Here is a 23200-nt window from a genome sequence, read left to right as displayed (position 1 = left end):
TGATTGGTTGGTAAATTAACTCTGATTGGTTGAGGCATTGCCATGGCAAATGTCCCAGAGAACTATTTCCCCCCATGTTTTTGTTTAATTCAAAAAAGGTACAAGGCCTGGACATGTTCCTTTTGCCTGCAGAGAACAGATCCCCGCATATGAATATATGTACCTTTTAGAAGCGTAAGTGAGCCACATTGTGACCCCATCTGATAATCTTAAATTGGCATGCTAGGTGTGCTAAGAATTAGATTTACAACCAATTTAAGGTTATCAGCCACTAAAGGGAGTGCCATCCAGATTTGGAGACAATACTAAGACAGAAGGCATAGTAAATAATTTTATTTGTTGATCTCACCCCTTATGGCACTGAGCCATAAAGAGCAAAAGGAGTCAGATTCCATCCCAGGCTGTGCCAAGCCAGATGATCCCAGCCAGGGAAGGTGGCAGAAGCACTAGAATTGGCCTCAACCTGCCAGAGTTAAGGATTAGGAAAATCAACCATGTTTCCTAACTTCTGATCATTATCCAGGAGAGGAGCAATGTGAAGAATGTTGGGACCAAAAGAAAGTTTTACACTTCAGACAAAGCTCAGTTCTGGTATCAAAATCTTTATCCTCCAAAGCTAATTTTAAGTTGGACTAGGCTGTGACTGGTTCATAACTTTTCACTTCAAAGTGCAGCTGAATGCATTCATGACCCCACACAATCAGTTATATGATCAAGGAAGCTTGCATAAACCCTCTTGTCCTAATGGAGCACCATAAGTGCTTGCTCCTTGCCAGAGGAGCACTATAGAAATGCAAGTTGTTGTTGAAACAAAGCCTGACCTCAAGATTTAAAAGTGCTTCATTGTTTATGTTTAGAAATGAAGATGTGTGGATGGTTGCAAGAGCACAATCACAGCACTAATCCCATTTGCTGCTAAAATTCAAAGTATATATTTTTATGTAAAACACCATTTTACAAAGTCATTACAAATTGATAGCACGCTGACCGTTTTCAGAGTAGAATACTTTTAGCCAGTTGAGCAACCAAGTGTAACCAATCTTTCCCAACCTTAAGTATTACATAACGCCTCTTAATGTCATTTTATCTTAAACAACATTTACTAAAGAGGGCCAATTTAATGTTAGGGACTGAAGTGTTGCTACAGGGTTAAAACTGTATCAATTATTTTAATTCTAAAGCAACAACTTTCATTACAATGCACCTTTAATAAAGAAAAAGGTCCCATGGCACCTCAGCAAAAAACATTTTCAAGCTAAAAAAACAGGGTGCAGGAGAGGTTTTTTTTATTCTTTGATCGGATGTGAACATCAGTGCCCAGGCCAGCATTTGTTGCACATCCTCAATTGCCCTTGAACTGGGTGGCTTACTAGGTCATTTCAGAGGGCAGTTAAGTGTCAACCACATTGCTGTAGGTCTGGAGTCACGTGTAGACCAGAATAGCTAAGGACAGCAGATACCGTTACCAAAGGACATTAGTAAACCAGATCATTTTTTTACAACAACTGAAGATAGTTTCATGGTCACCATTATTGAGACGAGCAGAGTACTTTAGCGGAGTAGTGGAAACTTATCAGAGCTTCCAAACTGGCAGGACCTAAATCCAGAAGGCCCGGCCCCATTTCCAACAGATCCAATCTTTGCCATTATGGAAAGGGGTCAAGGCATGATTCACACATGAGGGAAAGCCAAACTCAGCATGTCATTTGCACTCAGTGCTGAGTTCAAATAGACCCCATTTTGACTGTTGCAAGGGCCTTAACCCACAGCGTTGGAGCTTGACTACTGAAGGGTAGATAATGCCTGTATAACTTTCATGATGAAAAGGTATTTAAGTGCCCAGCTCTGAAAAAAGGCTTCAGGTGTCAGTGAGAGTTTTTTTAAAGCTCTGTTCCTGCAGTTACAATAGCTGTTTGTTGACATTTCCCTAAGAGCTCTTTGTGAATGATTGGCTGATTTTCAAAAGCTACATTTATTTCAGCAGCGGGGAATTCTGAGTTCACAGTTGACAGTTTAAATAGGCTATTAAAGGAATAGCTGTCTTTGATGTGGGGCATGAATAGAAGTTTGGTTGTTTTTATAAGAGATTAACAACTTGAAAATGAAAAGGTTTGAATGGGCTTTCAAGAATAGAAGTTTGCTTTATATAGTGAAGGCTATAGTGGATTTTTAGAATTATCTTATTCCATCTCAACATGGCTCCTGAGATCTGCCCATGGTGGATATTGGGAGAGTTGGCATGGGTATAAGAGGCCATGTTGGGTGGTGGGCAGTGAGGGGTGTCTCTCTGTAGAGAATGTCTGTCTTACAAGCTCGCTTGAAAATGAAGCAATAAGATGTTTGGAGGAATTATGATGGACTGCTGCCCATGGTAGGCAATTATTCAGAATAATCAGTTTTATTAATTTTTTTTGTAAAAGATTTTCTTGCCACATGGGTGCCACTGGCAAAATGCATTTGGTACCTTCTGGCAATGGCTAGAGAGCTAAAATGTCAAAATATAACTGTGACAAAGTCCCAGCCTTTTAACCAGCCCACCTCAGCACTCAGCCACTTCCATGGCCAGCTTCCAGGGCAGAGAGCTTACCTCTACCCCTGACCCCCCACCTCCTCCAACCCCACCCCTTCCAACCACCCAACCTCCCCACCCCATCACCACCACCACTGCCAAGAGCAAAGATTTGGCCCTTTGGGGGCCTTCTATCAAGGCAGGTTTGGCAAGTTCGAAAATTTTCCAACTCGAGTTACCTGCCTCGGTGGCAAAAATCCAGGTATTTCTTTTCAATGCCAGATTTTTTTCATTGATTTCAAATCCCACATTTCCCCAGACCATTAGCCTGGTTCTCTGAATTGCTACTCCAGTGTCCTTGCCACAACGCCTCCATCTCTGCTTAACTGGGATCTTCATCAAGCTTCCTTTACCCCAAGAGTTAATATTATGACAAAAGTAAAATACTGCAGATGTTGGAAATCTGAGATAGAAACAGAAAATCCTTGAAATAATCAGCAAATTACGTATCAACTCTGCTTCTCTCTCCACGGATGATGCCTGACCTGCTGATTATTTCTAGAATTTTCTTTTTTATAGGGATGTGGTAATGGAAATCAGTACACACTGCAGCAAACGCCATCTATAATTTAGCGAATACACAGTCATGCTGACACTCTGATCTTCCTGCCTAAATTCTTGATATGTGCTCCAGCATTCAAAGCTCTGTGACAAGAGTGAGAATTTGGATAACACATCCCTTAGTCTCAATCAGGTTTGAACTGTTTGGTAAAAAAAATTGATGCAAATGAACCACATACCAATATGTTGTACTGGAACCCAAGAATAGAGTTCATTTTTGTAAAGAACTGTGTCGAACTCGCTGCACTGCATCTGACGGAATGTAGGTGTCTCCTGAAGACATGGCTTGGTATTACAAACACGATATCGTTTGCGTTTTCCAGTACAGTACTTCCCACCAAACTTAGGACTAGACAAAAGAAAAATGACAATAGTAGAACACTGGCATTTACAATAGCAGTTCTTTAGACATTTAAATGTGAAGTCACATTCCACAGCTCTACACTTTGACTGGTAACATATCTTGCTGTCATTGCAGAAAATTATTTGGACTACAAATCATTCTTTAGAGTGGCTAGCAAAGAATTTGAAGACACGCTTGTCAACTTTCTAACTTATATTAACCCATAGGTGAAGCATTCATAACAACTCTCTCCTCATTACAGATTAAGTCTGCATTGCAGAAATGTGTTATCCAGTGATTTTAATGAAGAAAGAATTTGTACTTATATGGCACCTTTAACATCCTCATGATGTTCCGAAGTGTTTCACAGCCAAAGAAATACTCTGTCTGAACTAGAGACTCTGTTGTAATGTAAATAGTTAACAGCTGCCAGTTTGCATACTAAACAGCAATGACATGAATAAGTAAATTATCTGTTTTGCTGGTCCTGGTTGAGGGACAAATGGGATACTCCTATCTATTTTTCAGGGTTTATATTCAGCTGAACAACAAAGAGGTTCTCAGTTTTTTTTTAATTCATTCATGGTGTGTGGGCATTGCTGACAAATTGTCCATCCCTAATTTCCCTTCAGAAGGTGGTGGGTGAGCCGTCTTCTTGAATTGCTAAAGTCCATGTGAGGAATATGCTAGGCCATGAGGTTACAAATTGTGATGGAATACAATTCTGCTGCTGCTCCAAGGCCACTCTGTCCTGGCTGTACTATCACTGTGCTGCAACCTATAGTGGATCTGTCCAGTTAGTGGGGGATGATGGAGGAGGCTAGGACATTGGTTGTAAGGTAGGATTCGGTGAGTATGACTATGTCAAGCTGTTGCTTGAATAGTCTGTGAGTCAGCTCTCCCAATTTTGACAAAAGTCCCCATATGTAACTAATAAGGGCTTACAGGGATAGCTGGACTACTGGACTTTGTCTTGTTTGGTGCCAAGGTTGATGTTGGGTTATCTATCCAGTTTTATTCTTGTTAGAATTTTTGGTAGTTTTTTGATTGAATTGAGCAGCTGACAACGTTATTTCAACCACATTGCAATGGGCCTGGAGTCACATATAGACCAGAGCAGGTAAAGGTAGCAGATTCCCTTCCCTGAAAGACAGTGGTGAACCAGATGGGCTTTACAACATTCTGGTATTATATGATCACTATTCCTGATACTAACTTCTCAATTCCAGATTTATTTAATGAACTGAATTTAAATTCACCAGCTGCTGTGGTGGGATTTGAACTAATCTCTCTCAATCATAATCTCTGGATTACTAGTTCAGTAACACAATAACTATGCTACTGAAAGAAAAACAGAAAATGCTGGAAAAACTCAGCAGGTCTGGCAGCATCTGTGGAGACAAAAGCAGAGTTGATGTTTCGAGTCCGTATGACCCTTCTTCAGAGTTATGCTACTGTGCCTGATAGTTGAATACCTCATTCAAAAGACTCCCTCAATGCTAAGTGTGTTTCTAGATTTAAGTGCTCAAATACTTGACTTGTACCTGAACCCACAATCGCCACTACCTCATTGGTAATCATGCCAAGTAATAAGTTGTAATCATTGAACCAAGTAGACCCTCTAATAATTCATCTTCATTTAGGGTACTGTCAAAATGATTGTCCGTCAGTGCCAGACAGGTAAGATATAGCTCACATTTTTTAGAGTACTTCGGAGTTAAAAACTCCCTATACTGATCCCACAGTTTGAGCAAAGAGCCACACTTGAGATGAGGGAGACAAAGAGGGAGGATGGAAGAACTTGCATTTGTATAGCACCTTTCATAACCTCAGGGCATTCTAAGATGCTTTACATCCAGTGAAGTATTTTTGATGTGCCTTCAGTGTTGTAACAGAGGAAGGAAAGAAGGAATTAACTTGCAATTCAGACTCGCACTGCTTCAAAAATGAGCTTCCTGCTGGGATCACCAGATCAAAGAATTTATGCTTACACCTCTGATCCGAATTAATGGTATGTAACATTAGCAACATAGGGAGACTCATTCTTAAAACTATTACACTGGTTAATGAAATGCTGTTTGTAAAATTGCAATGAAATCATAATCTCCTTCAGAGCTACATCTATCAAAAGACAGTTGTTAACTAACCAACATTAGCTTTTAAAATGTTAAAAACATTTCTCTACACAATGTCATCATTGATTTTTAAGACTCTATGTATCCATGAATATTTATTGAAAATGAACAAATCTCCTGTGATGTTGGTCACAATGTTGGAGAGGGCAATTCAACATATCAAAAATTCTGCAGTGCAATATTATCATTATAAATATGTACAATTATAACTATGCTTGCTGATCCCCTACAGTGTTGCTCATGGTGAGTTACACTATCTGCTATTTTTGCTTTTGCAACATCCAAAGTACTAACTGCATGAGTGAGTTACAATGATTTAATAAATCAAATTGTGTTTTATTACAGATAACTGTGGATGTGTTCATAATATCTTCACAGATTAGAATTCTATTAAATTTACATTGAATCACGGTGTAACATTTAATCTTCATCTTCATCTTCAGCTAGGGCCAGGGACAAGGAGAGCGCAGTTGCTAGCTTGCTGCAGGGTGAGGTTGCATACGAGATCTGCTGCTGAGGACTCTGATAAGGAATTTGAGGGAACAATCTACAAAAGAATGCTGATGGGAATGCACTATGAAATATTTGGTGCATTAGAAGCCTTTCAGAAAGCTTGCTGTCAATGTCAAGGAGCATGGAGGAGTCCAACAATAACTTGGTACAAGGTTTTGCTCAGGGTTTAGAGCCCATACTTTACAATGTGGAAATGATGACCAAATCCATCCAGCCTTTTGGACCCAACCATGACGCAGCATCTGATGGCTGATGCCTCGGCTTCCATGCAGCAGAAGCAAAAGCTGTCTGAGATGCTAAAATGAAGTCATGCTGGATCAGCTTGCTGACATGCTCTCATACTGCTCTCATGCAAGCTGTCAGACTATTTTCATGCAACTTCAGCTTGCTGCCATACAAACGCAGAGTCTGGCGATCATAGCTGCAGATACCAACCTTCAAAGGGGTTTACAGTGTTGCACAGTGGTCCAACAATCTGTCCTCCAATAGATTACTAGGGTTGCTATGGCACTAACCAGTGGGAGTGGCAATGGGTCTGATGGAGTACAAACCTGCTACCGTCTCTCAGGCTAGCAGCATTCATCTTCCAACTCGTATGGTTTCGCCAGTGCCCTTGCTGTTGCCTGTCAGCCAGCCTATGTTAATTGTCTATTAATTGTGTTTGCAATTATATACAGGTGGTGGGCATGAACTGGGAATTCACTTGAGCTCTGACAAACAGGATCAGATTGAAATTGTGGTGGTTTGGTTGGGAGATGCATGTTTTTAATGTGTATCTATCTAAACAAAAGCCTGTAAAAATGTGTAAAGATTGGCTCCAGTTCTATTCTGCACCACCAGACTTTCTGGAATTTAGCATCATAACTAAAATCCTATCTGATCAATGGTAACCCCCCAGGATGTTGATAGTGGGGGATTCAGTGATGGTAATGCCATTGACTTTCAAGGGGAGATGGTTAGATCCTCTGTTGTTGGAGATAGCCATTGCCTGGCATTTGTGTGGCGCAAATGTTACTTGCCACTTATCAGCACAAACGTGAATGTTGTCGAGGTCTTGTTGCATATGGGCACAGACTGCTTCAGTATCTGACGAGTCGTGTGATTGCATTATGGGTAGCAGTCACCACCCCCCACCTTCCGCCCGCCTGGGTGACACCGCTAGGCAACGAAAGGTTGCTAGCCTCTGACTGGCTAGCAGCTGTCGGCAGGTGAAATATCTGCTCCCAGGGAATTCTGTCCATCACCCAGTTAAGTGCCTCCTCGGCACTTAATGCAGTGGGCCTTCCTGAAAAGAGATGACCCGGGGCTCTCGCAAGACACACACGTTATAAACTTCTGCCCATTGTTCTGTGCTGAGGTTCAGGTAGGAGAATTGCTCACTGAACATCATGGGTGGGTATAGCCTCTTGCTGTGAGTCCTTCTCCCCCTCCTCTTCCCCCTTCTTCCTGCAGATTGTCCCGTTCTGCTCATTCTCCCTGTAGTCCAAGGGGGATGCAAACTACTGCAGAGCAAGTGGCTGTGCAGAATCCTTGAAGTCAGGACAAATCCTTTCAGCTTGTGCCACATCACCCCCTGCAGACTATAGCAGCTTCAAACAACTCTAGAAATTATAAAACACTTCTACAATCACAGCAAGAATCAACAGGAATCAATCAGCATCTTGTGGCAGTGTGTACAATCTAAAAATGCCATTGCAGCTACTTACTAAGGCGTCTGAGACAGCACTTTACAAACTGTGACCTATATTTTTCAAGAAACAAGGGCAGTTGGCCCACGGAAACATCAGGGGGAATTTTATGGTCTCTTTTTTGTTTGCTGGCAGGGGGGCATGCATGCACCCCGCTGCCTTCCTGCTTCTGTCAAAATTAAGTCTAAGGAGCGAAGACCCCTGGTCAGACTTCCTGCCCTACCATTAATTGAGGCCCTTTCGTGCCAATTACTGACTGCTTAAGGGCCTCATCTCACCGCCGCTGGCATTAACTCTTATTCAAAGGCACTCAGTGCCTGATTGAGGTACACGGCATTGGGGTAGCGTTGGCGGAGGATGAGGGGAGGGTTGCAGCCCAGACCCACCCCCTGACATTGCTGCTGACCCCGGTACAAGCCCCTTCCATGTGACCTCCACCCTGTGAAACCCCTCCCACCTGGACTTAGGCCTGGGTCATTCCTCGATCCTGGACTGCTGGTGGCTGTTGCTCCTACAGCAGCCTCCGCCTCCCTGGTGACGCTGGTGAATAAAAGAGCTGCCAACCTCTAATTCGTTGGCAGCTCTCAGAGGGCAGAATTTCCGCCCCTCTGGTACTTGATCCTATGGAAGGCCTGCCAGTGGCCACTTAAGTCCCTGGGAGGCACTTAATATCGGTGGGCCTTCCCGGAGTAAACACCGGGAGTCTCTTGTTGGCTCTGGGGCCAACACGAGAGACCCCCGACATCTACATGAAATGCCCCCTCGCCATCACCTGCAAGTTCCCCTCCGAGCTGCACACCATTTTGACTTGGAACCTTATTGCTGTTCCTTCATTATTGCTGAGTCAAAATCCTGGAATTCCCTCTCCAACAGTGCTGTGGGTATAACTACACTACACAGGCTGAAGAGTTTCAAGAAGGCGGCTCATCACCTCTTTCTCAAAGGGAAATTAGGGATAGGCATCACCAACATCCCATGCATATAAAACAGTCAGCAACTAACCTAAAAGTCGTTCATGATCCCTTTAAGTAGCACTGGTGGAGGATCCTTCCTGTTTCTGTATGCATATTCAGTGATACAAGGCTGAGAAAGGGCGTTGGTTGGAGTGTTGTGGTCCAAAATGGCACCACTGGTGTCAAATCATTGTTATATGCTGACTGACATCATGATCTGCCTACCCTGTAAAGTTCTGGAGGGTGCTCCCTGTGCGGTTGCTACTGCCCTCATCAAAAAGACATTGGGTGGGATCTTCCACACCCGCCCGCCGCTGCGATCTTCCGGTCCCGCCGCGAGTCAATGGACTTCTGGCTGGGACACCGCCTCGCCCGCGGTGGGTCCCACCCGTGACGAGGCTGGAAAATCCTGGCCCTTGTTCACATCAGGAACCACTGATCCATTTTGCTGGCAAAATTGTGCTCCTGGCACCGAAAAAGTGAACATTAAGGAGCCAAATATTGTGGGCAATGTCTTTTCCCAATAGCTCATTGGGGTCAGGGCGGGAGACCAATAAGTTTTACAGTTAAAGCTTGTTTTGATATTTTATTTTCAGCTGTTACATGATTCAGCCCCTGGTGGCTGCTGCAAGTCCATGATCGATTCCACCCACTCTCCTGAACCCCCCCATCCCAGCACCTATCTAACAAAGAGGCATCCAACACAAATTCATCCTTGTTAAACTGGCAAATCTGCTCCTGGTCACCCAAGTGGCATCTGCCGCTCAATGGAAACATGCAGATGAGGCCTGAAGCCCAATTTCTGGTGAGCCTTGGGCCTCTGGCTTCTAGGGCCCATTCCCAGCTGGCCATCTATTTCAGGCCAAGAAATAGGCTAAAATGAATTTACATCCTATTGTATTTTTTTAATGACATTAAATTTGTTTTTTCCAAAATTGGTCGAGTGAAACATTTGAGATAATATTCAACGTTAGTACTTTGGTCACCCAATTAATTATGCCACATACTCACACTGGATTGCTGCAATGCCTCTCTGCTGCTTGAACTCCTGCTCCACATGTGCGTGTACAATGTGACCAGGAACTCCAGGTGTTCCATCCTCCACTCACAGCTTCTGGGCGATTCCCAACTGTCACACACTCACCGTTAAAACACCACTGAAACATAAAATGATTTGCCTTGTTACAAGAAGGACATGCAAATGACTATACTACATTAAGTCATAGAACTGGAGAGTGCACTGAATTAGATACTGACCATGTATTCTAGAAAATTCTAAAAATGGGTATGAATCTAGTCCAGACATGAGTGAGTAGATTTTGACATAGATGACAATGAATTGGCAGTCTCCAATGGAAATAAAAATTGGGAAAGATATAAAATAGACTAATGATTCACTATCATCTATCTTACCATCTTATCCCTGTTTTACACCATCGCACAAAGTCAAGATCTCACTATGAGAGTGAAAGTTTCCAAGATGAAATGATTTTATATCTGACATAAACTGCGAACAGGTTGTTGTTAAATTCAAATGATAGAAAAGGAACAGATGTTGGAATGTCAGCTGCTAGAGACATCTTTAAACAGAGTTTTCCTCGAAATATATTGCCTGTGATGTTTTTGTGGTTGTGTGTATGCCTGTGTGACAGTATTTGTGAAGGGATACAAGACAGAAAAGTAGATGATGTAAGTCCTGTTGTTTTTAATATTTCTCTGTTCTCTCCAAGCTTTTGTATGGAAGTGTGCTCAGAGTTGTCTCCTCTGACTGAGTCAATAACTCTAAATAGGTCATGGGCAATCAATCTGCATTTAGACTGGGAAAATCAGATGGGCAAAGGTAGCCCAGATGAGGAATTCAGAGAATGTTTTCAGGATATTTCTTGGCACCAACCAGACAGCAGGTTATACGAGACTTGATATTGTGCAATGGGATAGGATTAATGAATAACCTCATAAAGTGATCATATGATTGAATTTTACATTCAGTTTGAGGGAGAGAAGAGTGGATCCAAGAATAGTATTTTGAACTTCAATAAGGACATTTATGAGGGCATAAAAGCACAGTTAGCTAAAGTGAACTGGCAAACTAGGTTAAGGGATAGGTCAATAATGATGCAATGGCAGACATTTAAGGGAGTATTTCAGAATATACAGTATAGATACATTTCAAAAGAAAGAAAAATTCCAAGGGGAGGACCTGCCATTCGTGGTTAAATAAAATAAAACTAAAATAGTACCAAATTTGAAGAATATGATTGAATTTAGCATTCATTTTGAGGGAGAAATGAGTGCGTCCAAGACTAGTATTTTAAACTTAAATAAGGGCAATTATAAGGGCATGAAAGCAGAGCTAGCTAAAGTAAACTGGCAAATGAGGCCAAGGGATATGTCAACAGAGGTTCAATGGCAGATATTTAAAGAGATATTTCAGAATACACAGAATAAATACATTCCAAAGAGAAAGAAAAATTCCAAGGGCTGGGCCCACCACCCATGGCTAAAAAAGTTAACAACAGCATCAAGCTTAAAGAAAAAACATATAATTACGCAAAGAAGGATGGCAGGTCAGAAGATTGGAAAGAATATAAACAACAGCAAAAAATGACAAAAAGATTAATAAAGAGGGAAAAATTAGAGTATGAGAGAAAGCTAGATAGTAACATAAAGATGCATAGTAAGAGTTTCTATAGATATTTAAACAAGAAAAGAGTTAACAAAGTGTGCATTGGTCCTATGGGGAGTGCATCTGGGGAATTGATAATGGAAAGTACAGAGATGGCAGATGAATTAAACAGGTATTTTGCTTTGACCTTCACTATAGAGGAAACAATTAGCATCCCGGAAATAGCTGTAAATCAGGAAATGGAAGCGAGGGAGGAACTCGGGAAAATTACAATCAACAGGGAAGTGTTATTGTTGGGGCTGTGGGATGACAAATTCCCAGGTCCAGATGGACCTCACCCTAAGGTCCTGAAAGAAGTGGCTAGTGAGATAGTTGATGCACTGTTTTTAATTTTCCAAAATTCCCTAGATTCGGGGAAGGTTTCATTAGATTGGAAAATAGCAAATATAACTCCTTTATTCAAAAAGGGAGACAGAAAGCAGGAATCTATAGGCCCGTTAGCCTAACATCTAGGGAAAATGTTAGAAGCTATTATTAAAAATGTTATGGCAGGGTACGCAGAAAAATTCAAGGCAATCAGGCAGAGTCAACATGGTTTTGTAAAAGGAAAATCATCTTTAACCAATTTATTGGAGTTCTTTGAAGGAGTCACATGTGCTGTGGAAAAAGGGGAACCAGTGGATGTACTGTACTTAGATTTCCAGAAGGCATTTTATAAAGTGCCATATCAAAGGTTTTTGCAGAAAATAAAAGCTCATGGTGTAGGGGGTAACATTTGGCATTCATAGAATATTGGCTAGCCCACAGGAAGCAGAAAGTTGGCATAAATGGGTCTTTTTCTGGTTGACAGGATGTGACGAGTGGTGTGCCGCAGGAATCATTGCTGGGGCCTCAACAATGACTTGGATGAAGGGGCCAAAGGAATGGTTGCTAAATTTGCTGACGACACAAAGTTAGGAAAGTAAATTATGAAGAGGATGTAAGGAGGCTACAAAGTGACATAGATAGGTTAACTGAGTGGGCAAAGATCTGCCAAATTGAGTATATTGTGGGAAAATGTGAAATTGTCCATTTTGGCAGGAAGAATAAAAAAACAGGCTTATTATCTAAATGGTGAGAGACTGCAGAGCTCTGAGATTCAGAGGTATCCTAGTATGTGAATCACACAAGGTTAGTATGTAGGTACAGCAGGTAATTAGGAAATCTAATAGGATGCTATAATTTATTGTGAGGGGAATTGAGTACTAAAGTAGGGAGGTTATGCTTCAGTGGTACAGGACATTGGTAAGACCACATCTGGAGTATTGTGTACAGTACTGGTCTCCTTATTTAAAGATGTAAATGCATTAGAAGTAGTTCAGAGAAGGTTTCCTAGACTAACACCAGGAATAGGTGGGTTGTCTTATGAGGAAAGGCTGGACAGGGTATGCTCGTATCTACTGGAATTTAGAAGAGTAAGAAGTGACTTAATTGAAACTTGAGGGATCTTGACAGGGTGGATGTGGAGAGGATGTTTCCTCTTGTGGAAGAATCTGGAACTAGGGGTCACCGTTTAAAAATAGGAGGTTGCTCATTGCGGGGTTGAGGCAACAGTCAAATCAGCCGTGATCTTATGGCAGAGCAGGCTCAAGGGGCCGAGTGGCCTACTCCTGCTTCTAATTTGTATTTTCGTATGTACTTAAAGCAGGATAAAATGTGAGGGGTTAAGATGAGTTTACAAGGGCTGGAACTCTAAAGCACAATTCTGATCAAGGTAAGCTGCAAATGGAAAGTGGGAACTAAAAGCTGGAAAAAAAGCAGGTATCTAAACCAGTTGGATATATGTTTTAAAGCATTTCTAAGATAGGGTTAGGAAAGATTGGATAAGTAGGCATATAGTGAAAAATTAAATTATAAAGTAAAATATACTAAAAATGAGAGAATAGGGTAAGAGAGAATTACAAGGGAAAAAGAAATGGAACGGTGATCAGAGGAAAAGCATTTTAATTTTAAGTTAAATTATGTTTTCAGTACTTATTGCAGTAATTTTGGGTTAATACAGCAGTAATATCCGTTTCAGGCATTTGGTAATTTCACTATCATGATCTGTAAGCTGAAAACACGGAGGTAGTAGGCCGAGGGAGACAGGAGATTCCCTGGACCCATCCACAGTCTAAGGGTCTGTGTACAGAAATTTATTTTATTTTAAATCAAATTGAGTGATTGTTTCAGCAACTGAATGTTTGGTCTGTGACATTTCATTACATTACAGTGAATTTCAGAATCAATATAAGGGGTAAGAACAAAGAGATTCTTCCAGTGGATCCAGATGTAATAAATTTCTTTCTAAGAGTGAGCTGAGGGCAAATTAAATTTTATGGGACTGTCACTTTGACAGTAACCTTAAGCTTATTCTAACCTCATCCCAAGTTGAGTTGAGAGTGACGTCAAGGCAGAATTTGACCACATGTGGCATCAAAGAGCGTCAGTAAAATTGAAACCATTGGGAATCAGGGGAAAAATTCTCCACTTGTTGATATCCAGCACAAAGGAAGGTGGTTGTGGTTGTTGGAGGCCAATCATCTCAATCTGAGGACATCACTGCAGGAGTTCCTCAGGATTGTGTCCTAGGCCCAACCATCTTCAGCTGCTTCATCATTGACCTTCTCTCCATCGTAAGATCAGAAGTGGGGTATTCACAGATGAATGCACAGTGCTCAATTTCATTTGCAACTCCTCAAATAATGAAGCAGTCTGTACCCAAATGTGGCAAGGCCTGGGCAACAATCGTGCTTGGGCTGACAAGTGGCAAGTAACATTCAGGACACACAAGGGCCAGGCAATGACCATCTTCAAAAAGAGAGGGTGGGATTTTCAGTGCCCTCTGGCATCAGGCGTGCTCAGCGGAGTAAGCGGATAAGATGGCAAGAGTACCAAAAATCGGTTTCACGACAGCATGAAACCAGTTTGCAATCGTCCGCTTAGCCTGTCGATGGCGGGCCGTGTTTCCCACCGTTGGACGTCAGGAACATCATTGTAATACATTTCCATATCATTATAAACCCAGCCCGCCGGAATTGTTTCACCAGCCGCCCTGCCCCCACTGGGTCGTCTGCTCACATTGGCATGTATCACAACACCGTCTATCAGGCGTGCACTTGGTGGGCTGCACTTTGAGGGGAATTCGGAAGTAAGTGCACAGTAACGTTGCACATCACTCACGATGGTCACCTGTTGGACTTCAAGGTTGAGGCAACTTGGGGGGGGATGGCAGGGCTGCCCTGAAGCTGAGAAGACTTGGGGTAGGGTGGAGTAAAGGCTGCCCTGCGGGTGAATTTAGCGCACAAGCACATGTGGATTTGGAGGGGGGGGGGAAGCTGCCACTCATTAGGGAAACCTTGTATAAAGCGACCATTCCTTTGCAACTGAAACAGTTCAGGCACAGCCACATTGGCATGCATGGAGTCAGGCCTCTAGCTTATCTGCCCACTCAAGCAACGCAGTGGCATCAAAATGCCACCAAGCACTCCAGCGCTTTTCATCCCTTGGACACGGACTGCAAGCTAATGAGTGTTTTAGTGGACTGCAGAACAGTTGGACAACTGAGTACGTTGTGCAATCTCCTTGCTAAAGCTGGCCATGGTGCAGTCACTGGTGGAGGCGCTTACAGCCCCTTGCAATGTCAGCATTCCAGCTTGGACCAGTCTCTCCCATAGTTCAAGCTAACCAAGGTTCACAGCCTTGCAGTGCAGGTTAGGAGAATGCCTGCATCTGAGCTGAGAGCACAGCAGGAAGTCCAATGTGTGGAGTGGGGTGGAGGGGGGGGTGGGGTTTCGGGCAGCCATGCAGGGCACTAAACTCTGGCTATCCAAGTGGTGGCCAGCGCTCTCCGAGATGCTTAAAGGGACATTCAGACATAAGCAAGAGAGGTTCTTAGAACACCCAAGCTAACCCACGCGTCTCTCTCTATCATCCTGCAGGAAGGGTACATCAGGATCATGGAGCCTGGTGAACTAGCTGTACACCTTGTGGCGTACAAAGAACGAGGATGTTGGAGAAGAGGATGATGGAGGCGCCTATCTATGCAGAAAGGGGCAGCACCCTCAGTAAGAAGGGGCAGCTCCTGCACACGTCGGCGAAGTGCCACAGCGAGCTGCCGCTTGTCAGCGTCTAGCTGGGCCCAGAGTCTATAGACGCCACCTTTCATTCCTCCAGATGAATAAGAACCAGTGTTTCCAAAGACTGCGCATGTCTAGGGAACTGGTCGGACACATCTGCCAGCTGCTGCAGGATTTGGCACCGTGGGGACATGGAGGGTATCCATTGCCAGTGGCTGTGAAAGTGACTGTGGCACATAATTTGTACGCCAGTGGCTCCTTTCAGGGCTCCACAGGTGACTTCTATGGGATATCTCAAGCCTCCACCCACAAAATGCATCTGGGAGGTCACGGACGCAATCTTTGTGAAGGCACACAACTTTGTGCATTTCGCCCAGGACCAGGATAAGTAGGATGCAAGAGTGATTGGATTTGCCCAGATCTCCGGTTTCCCACAGGTGCAGGGTGCCATAGACTGCACTCATCGTGGCGCTCAGATCTCCGTCACAAAAAGCAGTCAACGGTGTCAACTGCAAGGGCTTCCATTCACTGAATGTTTAGCTGGTGTGCGACCCCCAAAAGCGCATCCTGTGGGACTATGCAGGGTTTCGAGGGAGTGTCCACAATTCCTACATTCTCAGTTGGCCACAGATCCCTGACGTCTTCCAGGGTCCACAGAGACTGCAGGGATGGCTCCTCGAGGACAAGGGCTACCTGCAGAGGTCATGGCTGATAACACCCGTGCGGTGGCCTCAGACTGCAGCAGAGTGAAGGTATAACAAGACTCATGCTGCAGCTCACAACTTGGTGGAGCAAGCCATTGGGATGCTGAAAATGAGGTTCCAGTGCCTGGACTGGTCTGCTGGAGCCCTGCAATATTGTCCACAGAGGGTGTCACGCATCATTGTCGCCTGCTGCACCCTTTATGACCTGGCACTGCAACTGGGAGAGGAGCTGGTTGAGAAGGTGCTAGAGGTCTCCTCCACTGAGCAGGACGATGACATCATTGACAATGATGGCGATGAGCCCCTTGCACTGGCTAGATGATGCAGGTGGGCTTGGGAGACCCTCACAGTTGCTAGATTTTTGGAGGAGACACCATTGATCCTCACGTTGCATCGATGAATGTTTGACTCCAGTCCGGCTTATGGCAGTGCGCATACCCTCTGTAATAATGCTCCTGTCATGGAGGTGCAGCGGAGGACCTAATAGTCGCTCGATCACAGGGGGATGATGACGACATGCAGTGAGGACACTTCACATAGCCTCTGAGAATGCCTGACTCCTGCCTGGCCGAGGGCAGCTCGCTTGCGCTCTGTGATCAGGGTCATAAAATGGAAATGCAGCCATGAAACCTTAAAGGCACCTGATCCTTTGTCTGCCTTCAGCATCTGACCCCTTCAGGGGCACAGCGTCACTGGTCACAGATGCTGATGAGATGGGGCCCACCCCACCCTAAAGGTGCTGAGAGCACATGGAGAGAATGACAGAACTCTGTGATGCCTGCTCACGACATTCTGGCTGCAACGACAAGCATCATTGATGTGCAGGCATCAGTAATGTTTCCAGGGAGTGTGAGGCCGGACCATCATTCTGGTCTGAAGGTTGCATAAAGTACAGAGAAGAGGCCCTGGACTGAGACACTTGCCTTTATCTTGTGCAGAAAGACTTCACATCTGAGTGACATGAACACTGCTCATCAGAACAAGGAGCCATAGGCAGGGGAGTGAACATTATGTACAAATTATTAACATCCATGCCTAAGGTATGCAATTACATCGTCTTAACCCCCCTTTAAGGGGCTGCTTTTACTTTGTCCCTGATTTTGTTAATTTAGTTTAATTGTTTTGACTCAAAAGAGTTACATCTTCTTAACCTTCCTAACCCTGCCGCTACGTCTTGTTGTTCCCCAGACATCCACAGTGGAGGTGGAGGGAGCCTGCTGACTGCTACACCCTGTCTGAGATGACCTTGGCGGGCGTCCTCTGGAGGGCTGTGACCTGGAGGGCCCCACCTGGCTTTCAGGGTCCTGTTGTGAGCCAGTGGCACCCCCCTCAGCCTGAGAAGCTACAGCTGCTGGGGTCGCAGGAAGATGGGATTCAGATGGGCCGGACACTCCTGGAGTCACCTGAGTGGATGGCCCCGGGGTGTGCACCTGCCGATCCTCCTTCCTATGGGTGCCCAAGGGGAAGCAGGAGTGGGATTGAGCTGTCCTGCACCCCTCTTGTGTACACACTGTTGGAGGCCAACTATGGCATCAGCAATGGAGTTCAGCCTGCGCTGCAGTGCTGGAGCAATGTCCTAAACCAAGGTCTCCATGGCGGCCGCCATTCAACCAGTATTGACCTCGATGTCAGCGCTATCACCTCAGCCTGAATGCAGACAGACTTCTCCATCGTGCCTTGCAATCTGAGGAGTGCAGCTGACATCCCTTCCCGATGTTCCTGAGTTTGCCTTTGCAGTTCCAGCAAGTGTGACATGACCAAGTCCAGAGGCTCACATCTGACTCGGACTCAGCAAATTTCTGGCCTCCAGCAATCCTCTGAGTGCCAAATGCCTGGGAAGTCTCTGCCTCCTCCTTTGTGGACCAGACAGTGCGATGTGCTCACCGGCTTGTGATCTCAAGGCTAATCTAAAGCTAGGTCCCATAGAAGTGTGTGTCTCTGCACTGGTGGAGGGTGTGGGTGAGTGCTGTGATGGGTCTTCAAGGAGGGTACTTTCAGATTCCTCTTCAGAGGTTTCTTCAGGGCTTGATTGGAGGCCCTGGGTTGTGGACTCTGTTGGCAGTTTGGCAGATGTTCCTGCGAAAGCAAGGGGAGATAATTAGTTCATGGCAGTGGCCTGTGGAACAGGACACATCACTCACAGCCTGGTTGTCTGATGGATGTTGCACTGCTGGATCCTCCCTTGGTAGACCAGCGCTAACCTCACCATCAGTACAGGAATGGTCCAGATCCACACCAGCCAGCTGGATGGCCCTGTTTTCAAAGTCCGTGATGAACTTAATTTCAGGCGTTCCTCCACCAGTCTATGACCTCTCCTTCTTGTTGTGTGCCAGCTTGTACACTGAATAGAGATGGAGAGAGTTTAAGCAGGATGTCTGCCAGGCCAGGTGATAAATATGCCTGGCATGTGTGGATGGTGAGTGGTCCCATGGATGGGATGAGGACAATGATGGTGAGTGTGAGAGAGTGAATGGCGATGTCCCATGAACCGGCAGTGAGTGGATGTGTGATGGGTTTATCAATGTGTGAGTTGATAGTGATGAGAAGAGTGACTTACCCTGGCAGAACGAGGAGATCATTCATCCTCTTGCAACACTGGATGGCTGTTGTCTTTTGCAGGGCATTAGCGCTGACCACCGCCAACGCTGCAGATGTTCTGCCTTACTACAATTGATAGTTTTCATTTTGTGGATATTTTTCTGAATATAATGAGTAAATACAGCTCTGCTGTAATCCTTCCCACCCCCGACCCCTCCAGTCAAGCAGCCTAGGCAACTCTGCTATAATGCACATGCTTGTTGGTGATAAGTAAGGTAGTTTAATTCAGAGCTCCCCTCCCTCCCATCAAAAATGGCCAATTGAGCAAAGAACCAGAGAGTGACAGGTTACTGTGAGATTTTACCTGAGCATCGCTTAATGCCTCTTAGAGAGCAGGGAGTAAGTATGGTTGAGGGGGGTCAGTTTTTTTTCTTGTATATTGAATTTTGCTCTTGTATGTTGTTTTTGACTGAAAACTTATCACTTATTATCATTCTGTTACTGCACTGCCAAACATCTGGGGACTTGAACCTCCACATAGGTTCATGCACAACTCATCCAAAGTTATGTTTACTTAGAAATATTTTAAGATATAATTTATACAGTATGACTAGATAGAGATGTCTAAAGATTATTTTTGTGTAATTAAAGTTAAAAAGTAGCACTTTATTATTGTTCTTGCTGCAGAAACTGGAGCTCTGAAAGGATTGACAGGCCATGTAGCAGCTGGTGAGGTTTTAAAGCAGTCAGAAGGCAAACCTGGACATTATTTTTCAGCGGATTCCAAATTTTTAAGTATTTAAAACTGAAGTAGAGAGCTGTCAGACTTTAATTTAGAAGTTTGTATAAATGATATGGCAGGGGTTGTACTAAATGTTTTCTGAAATAAAATGGCAACTTTCCAAAATGAAATTGAAATATCCGCAGCTTTAAAATTTGAAATACAGCCAAGACAATTCAAACCACATTGTAGACATATAAGGGTTGATTTTCCAATCTCATGCTACTAGCAGGGAGCTTTGCTACCCCATTTGCTCCTAAATCTTAATGGATGAGAAACCACAGGAAGTGTACCAAAATTTCCCATAATGCATGGCTGACAGTGCAGACTCAAGAAATGAGTTACATCATATTGACTGTGATAATTGCTTTGAGAACAACCTGCAGAATGTAGAGGAATATTCGCCTCATTCCACACTCCAACATGTTCTGGACCCTGGCTACTTTGCTAATACAAGGAAAGACGGGAGGTAGAAGGTCAGTGAGAACAGAGAACCTCAACACCCTGGAATTCTACGAGTAAGGACAGCTCTGCTGCTCCCAGCAATATAATGAGCATTTTTAAAATTTATTCTTTCACGAGATGCGGGCATCGCTGGCAAGGCCAGCATTTGTTGCCCATTCCTAATCACACTTAAACTGAGTGGCTTGCTAAGCCATTTAAAAGGGCAGTTAAGAGTCAGCCACATTTCTGTGGGTCTGGGGGCCAGACTGGGTGAGGGTGGCAGATTTCCTTCCCTAAAAGACATTAGCGAACTAGACGGGTTTTATACCAATCAATGATAGTTTCATGGTCACCATTATTGAGATTAGCTTTCAATCCCAGATGTATTAATTGAATTTAAATTCCATCAGTTGCATTGGTGGGGTTTGAACCCATGTCCCCCAAATCATTAGTCTAGGCCTCTGGATTATTAGTCCCATGATTTTATGACTATGCAACCATCTCCTCCTATTGTGGATAATGGGTGATGTTAGCTCTGATTCCCCTCTACCCAGTCAAATAGCAGAATTTCACATATGAAAAATGACTACTTGAGTAAGAAACCAGAGAATAGTTGGTATCTCTGGTTCTATAGCCCAACATGGCTCAGTGCCTTCAAGGGAGGAAGGAGTAACAATAAGAAGGGGGACTTTTTTTTAACTATGGAGGAAGAAGAACTGCTAGTGTCCCTATGAAACCATAATGCAGCAAGAGGCTAGGATTATAAGATCATAAGAAATAAGAGTAGGAATAGGGCATTCGGCCCCTCGAGCCTTCTCTGCCATTCAATAAAATCATGGCTGATCTCTTTGTGGCCTTAACTCCACTTTCTTGCTTGTCCCCTGCCATGACCCTTGACTCCCTTGAAGATCAATCAGCTTGCAGCTGGAGGGGTCAAACATTCAGCAGGGCAGGAATTGCTGGTGTAATTGTGGTTGGCATGAAGAGATGAAGAATTTATAAGGATTCTTGATGTGTTTTTCATTATTCACCAGAGTCCCATAATGGTAAGTTTCAGGCTTCAATGAGATTTGTACATGTTTATTAAATGGGGCTACAGGGTTTCTTATGAAGATTGTAAAGCACAAGTGTATTTTCACTGTGAAGCTATGGGACAGGTAAAAGTCAGAAAATGTAAGAGGTAAATTTTATGGAATCAATAATGGTAAGAATGCAGCTGGTGTGTGTGCGTGTTTGGAGGTGGGGTGGGGGGAGGGGAACTGGCACCTGTGGGAGAACCTAAGAGGGTGGTGAAGGATTTTGGATGGGCACTTGAGCAAAATACAGGGGTATGGGGATAAAGCAGGGGAATGGGAATTAAAGTATTGCTCTACAGGTGGTTTACATGGGCCGGCATTTTCCCGCCCTGTTGTGGGTGGGACCCGCCGCGGGCAAAGCGGCGCCCCAGCCAGAAGTCCATTGACTTGTGGTGGGACCGGAAGATCGTGGGGGGCGGGTGCGGAAAATCCCACCCATGGGCTCGATGGGCCAAATGGCCACCTTCTGTCTGTAATGACTCTATGGCCCAGATTTCCATGTAGGTTCAGGAAAACGCGACTTATACACTTTTGCAGCTTCTGAATTGCACACTCGGCCCTTGTATGACTTTGCCTGGGATTTGTTGCTTTTTCACACAAGGTTTGCGGTGCATTTCTGAGCCATGATGGAGTGCAGGAGGGGCGTAGGTGCAGGGGCGGGCTGGTTAGAAGGCCTGTTTACATTCTCCAACACAGCAGCTCAGCTCTCAACATTACTGAAAGCTCACCCCTCCACCCCCATGCCACCTCCATGCCCCTCAGATCGACCATGTCACCTCAGTGCCCTCACGGCACCTCAATGTCACCGCCAGCCCTCCCACTCCCCATCCCACACCACAATGTATCCTCCATAATCACTCACCCGGTATCCATATGTATAGTCCTCAGGAGCCATGAATAGCAATGCAATTATTTTAAATGCAAATGTAAAAAAATCAGCCTCTGACAATGTAATAAAACTCTCATTCAAAAGTCTGTCATTGTCAGACTAATAAAAAAAAACTTCCCCATTGAAAAACAGGTTAATCCTTTAAGTGGCCATTAAGTTGTGTAAACAAACAATCATGTACTCTGAAACCACGTTAAAGGCTGAGTATGTTGTTACAGCCTCATAAATCTGTCATTCATTCCCATGAACAGCTCTGTCAACAGAAATGAATGCTCCAACAGTTTTTGGAGCTCAGGCAAACATTCATAATAGGCACAGCTATCAAAACAACTGCAAGAGCCTGAAATTGAAAGGACAGTTGTCCTCGGCATTTTCTGACAATCAATTGGGCAGGGTGTGTGTGTGGGGAGGGGTGGGTAGGGGGGGTGGTTTGTTCCCCCTCCTGATCAGTATTTAATGACTATCCTGGAATCTGGAGAGTGGATGAGATCCTTTAAAGAAAAAATGTACTTAAGCAACAAACCATAATACGCAATAAGATTGTGAGATTTGTCCTAGGATGTTGTGCTTTGTCAAATCACTTCTCTGATTGATGAGGATAAACAATGATAGATGGAGAAATCACAAGGATGTGTCTACAACTTGGAGCAGGAAAGATGGATCTAAACTTGGTGAAAGGGGAAAAATAAAGCAAATCGGAGAAAGAACATTAGAACACCTATTGAGAAGGTCAATAAAAGGCATTAAAAGAGGAAATGTCATTGATCTCTGCATTCAAAGATATACTAAGACAACAATGCTTACCTCTAGACTTGAATATTCCAATGCACTCCTCCCACTTTCCATCCTCTATAAATCTGTCACCTGAAACTCTGCTGTTCATGTCTTAACTCGCACCAGGTTCTGTTCACCTATCATTCCTGTGCTGGCTGATCTACATGGGCTTCCAGTTACGCAACATCTTGATTTAAAAATTCTCACACTCATTTTCAAATCCCTCCATTGCCTTGCCCCTCCCTACCTCTGTAATCTCCTTCAGCTCGACAACTCACTGAGTTATCTGCGTTCCTCCAACTCAGGCTGCTCTAGTAATGGCAGGGTATCTTCAGTTACCAAGCATTTGAAAAACTATCCTAATATAACAGCAAAATCAAATTTTGTTTGATAACTGCTTTGCAACATCTTTTATAGACTTCATAGCAGTTTGCTACAACGTCGTGGCTTGCTAGACCATTTCGCAATTAACAACACATAGTCTGGAGTCACACATAGGCCAGACCAGT

General features: G+C 44.1%; 1 protein-coding gene across 1 annotated transcript in view; it reads right to left on the bottom strand.

The window, feature by feature from the left end:
* LOC144686486 (A disintegrin and metalloproteinase with thrombospondin motifs 12-like) overlaps positions 1-23200 on the bottom strand; it is a 665462-nt gene that overhangs the window by 291053 nt on the left and 351209 nt on the right. Inside the window, exons 11-12 of the mRNA XM_078551763.1 lie at positions 9774-9919; positions 3310-3479 (exon numbers count right to left, since the gene is read on the bottom strand). Coding sequence (XP_078407889.1) covers positions 3310-3479; positions 9774-9919 — 316 coding nt within the window. The remainder of the gene's footprint in view (positions 1-3309; positions 3480-9773; positions 9920-23200) is intronic.

Source organism: Cetorhinus maximus, chromosome 1, assembly GCF_964194155.1.
Source record: "Cetorhinus maximus chromosome 1, sCetMax3.hap1.1, whole genome shotgun sequence".
Taxonomy (NCBI): Eukaryota; Metazoa; Chordata; class Chondrichthyes; order Lamniformes; family Cetorhinidae; genus Cetorhinus; species Cetorhinus maximus.
The sequence above is the reverse complement of the archived record's forward strand: the minus strand, read 5'-3'. Positions and strand labels throughout refer to the sequence as shown.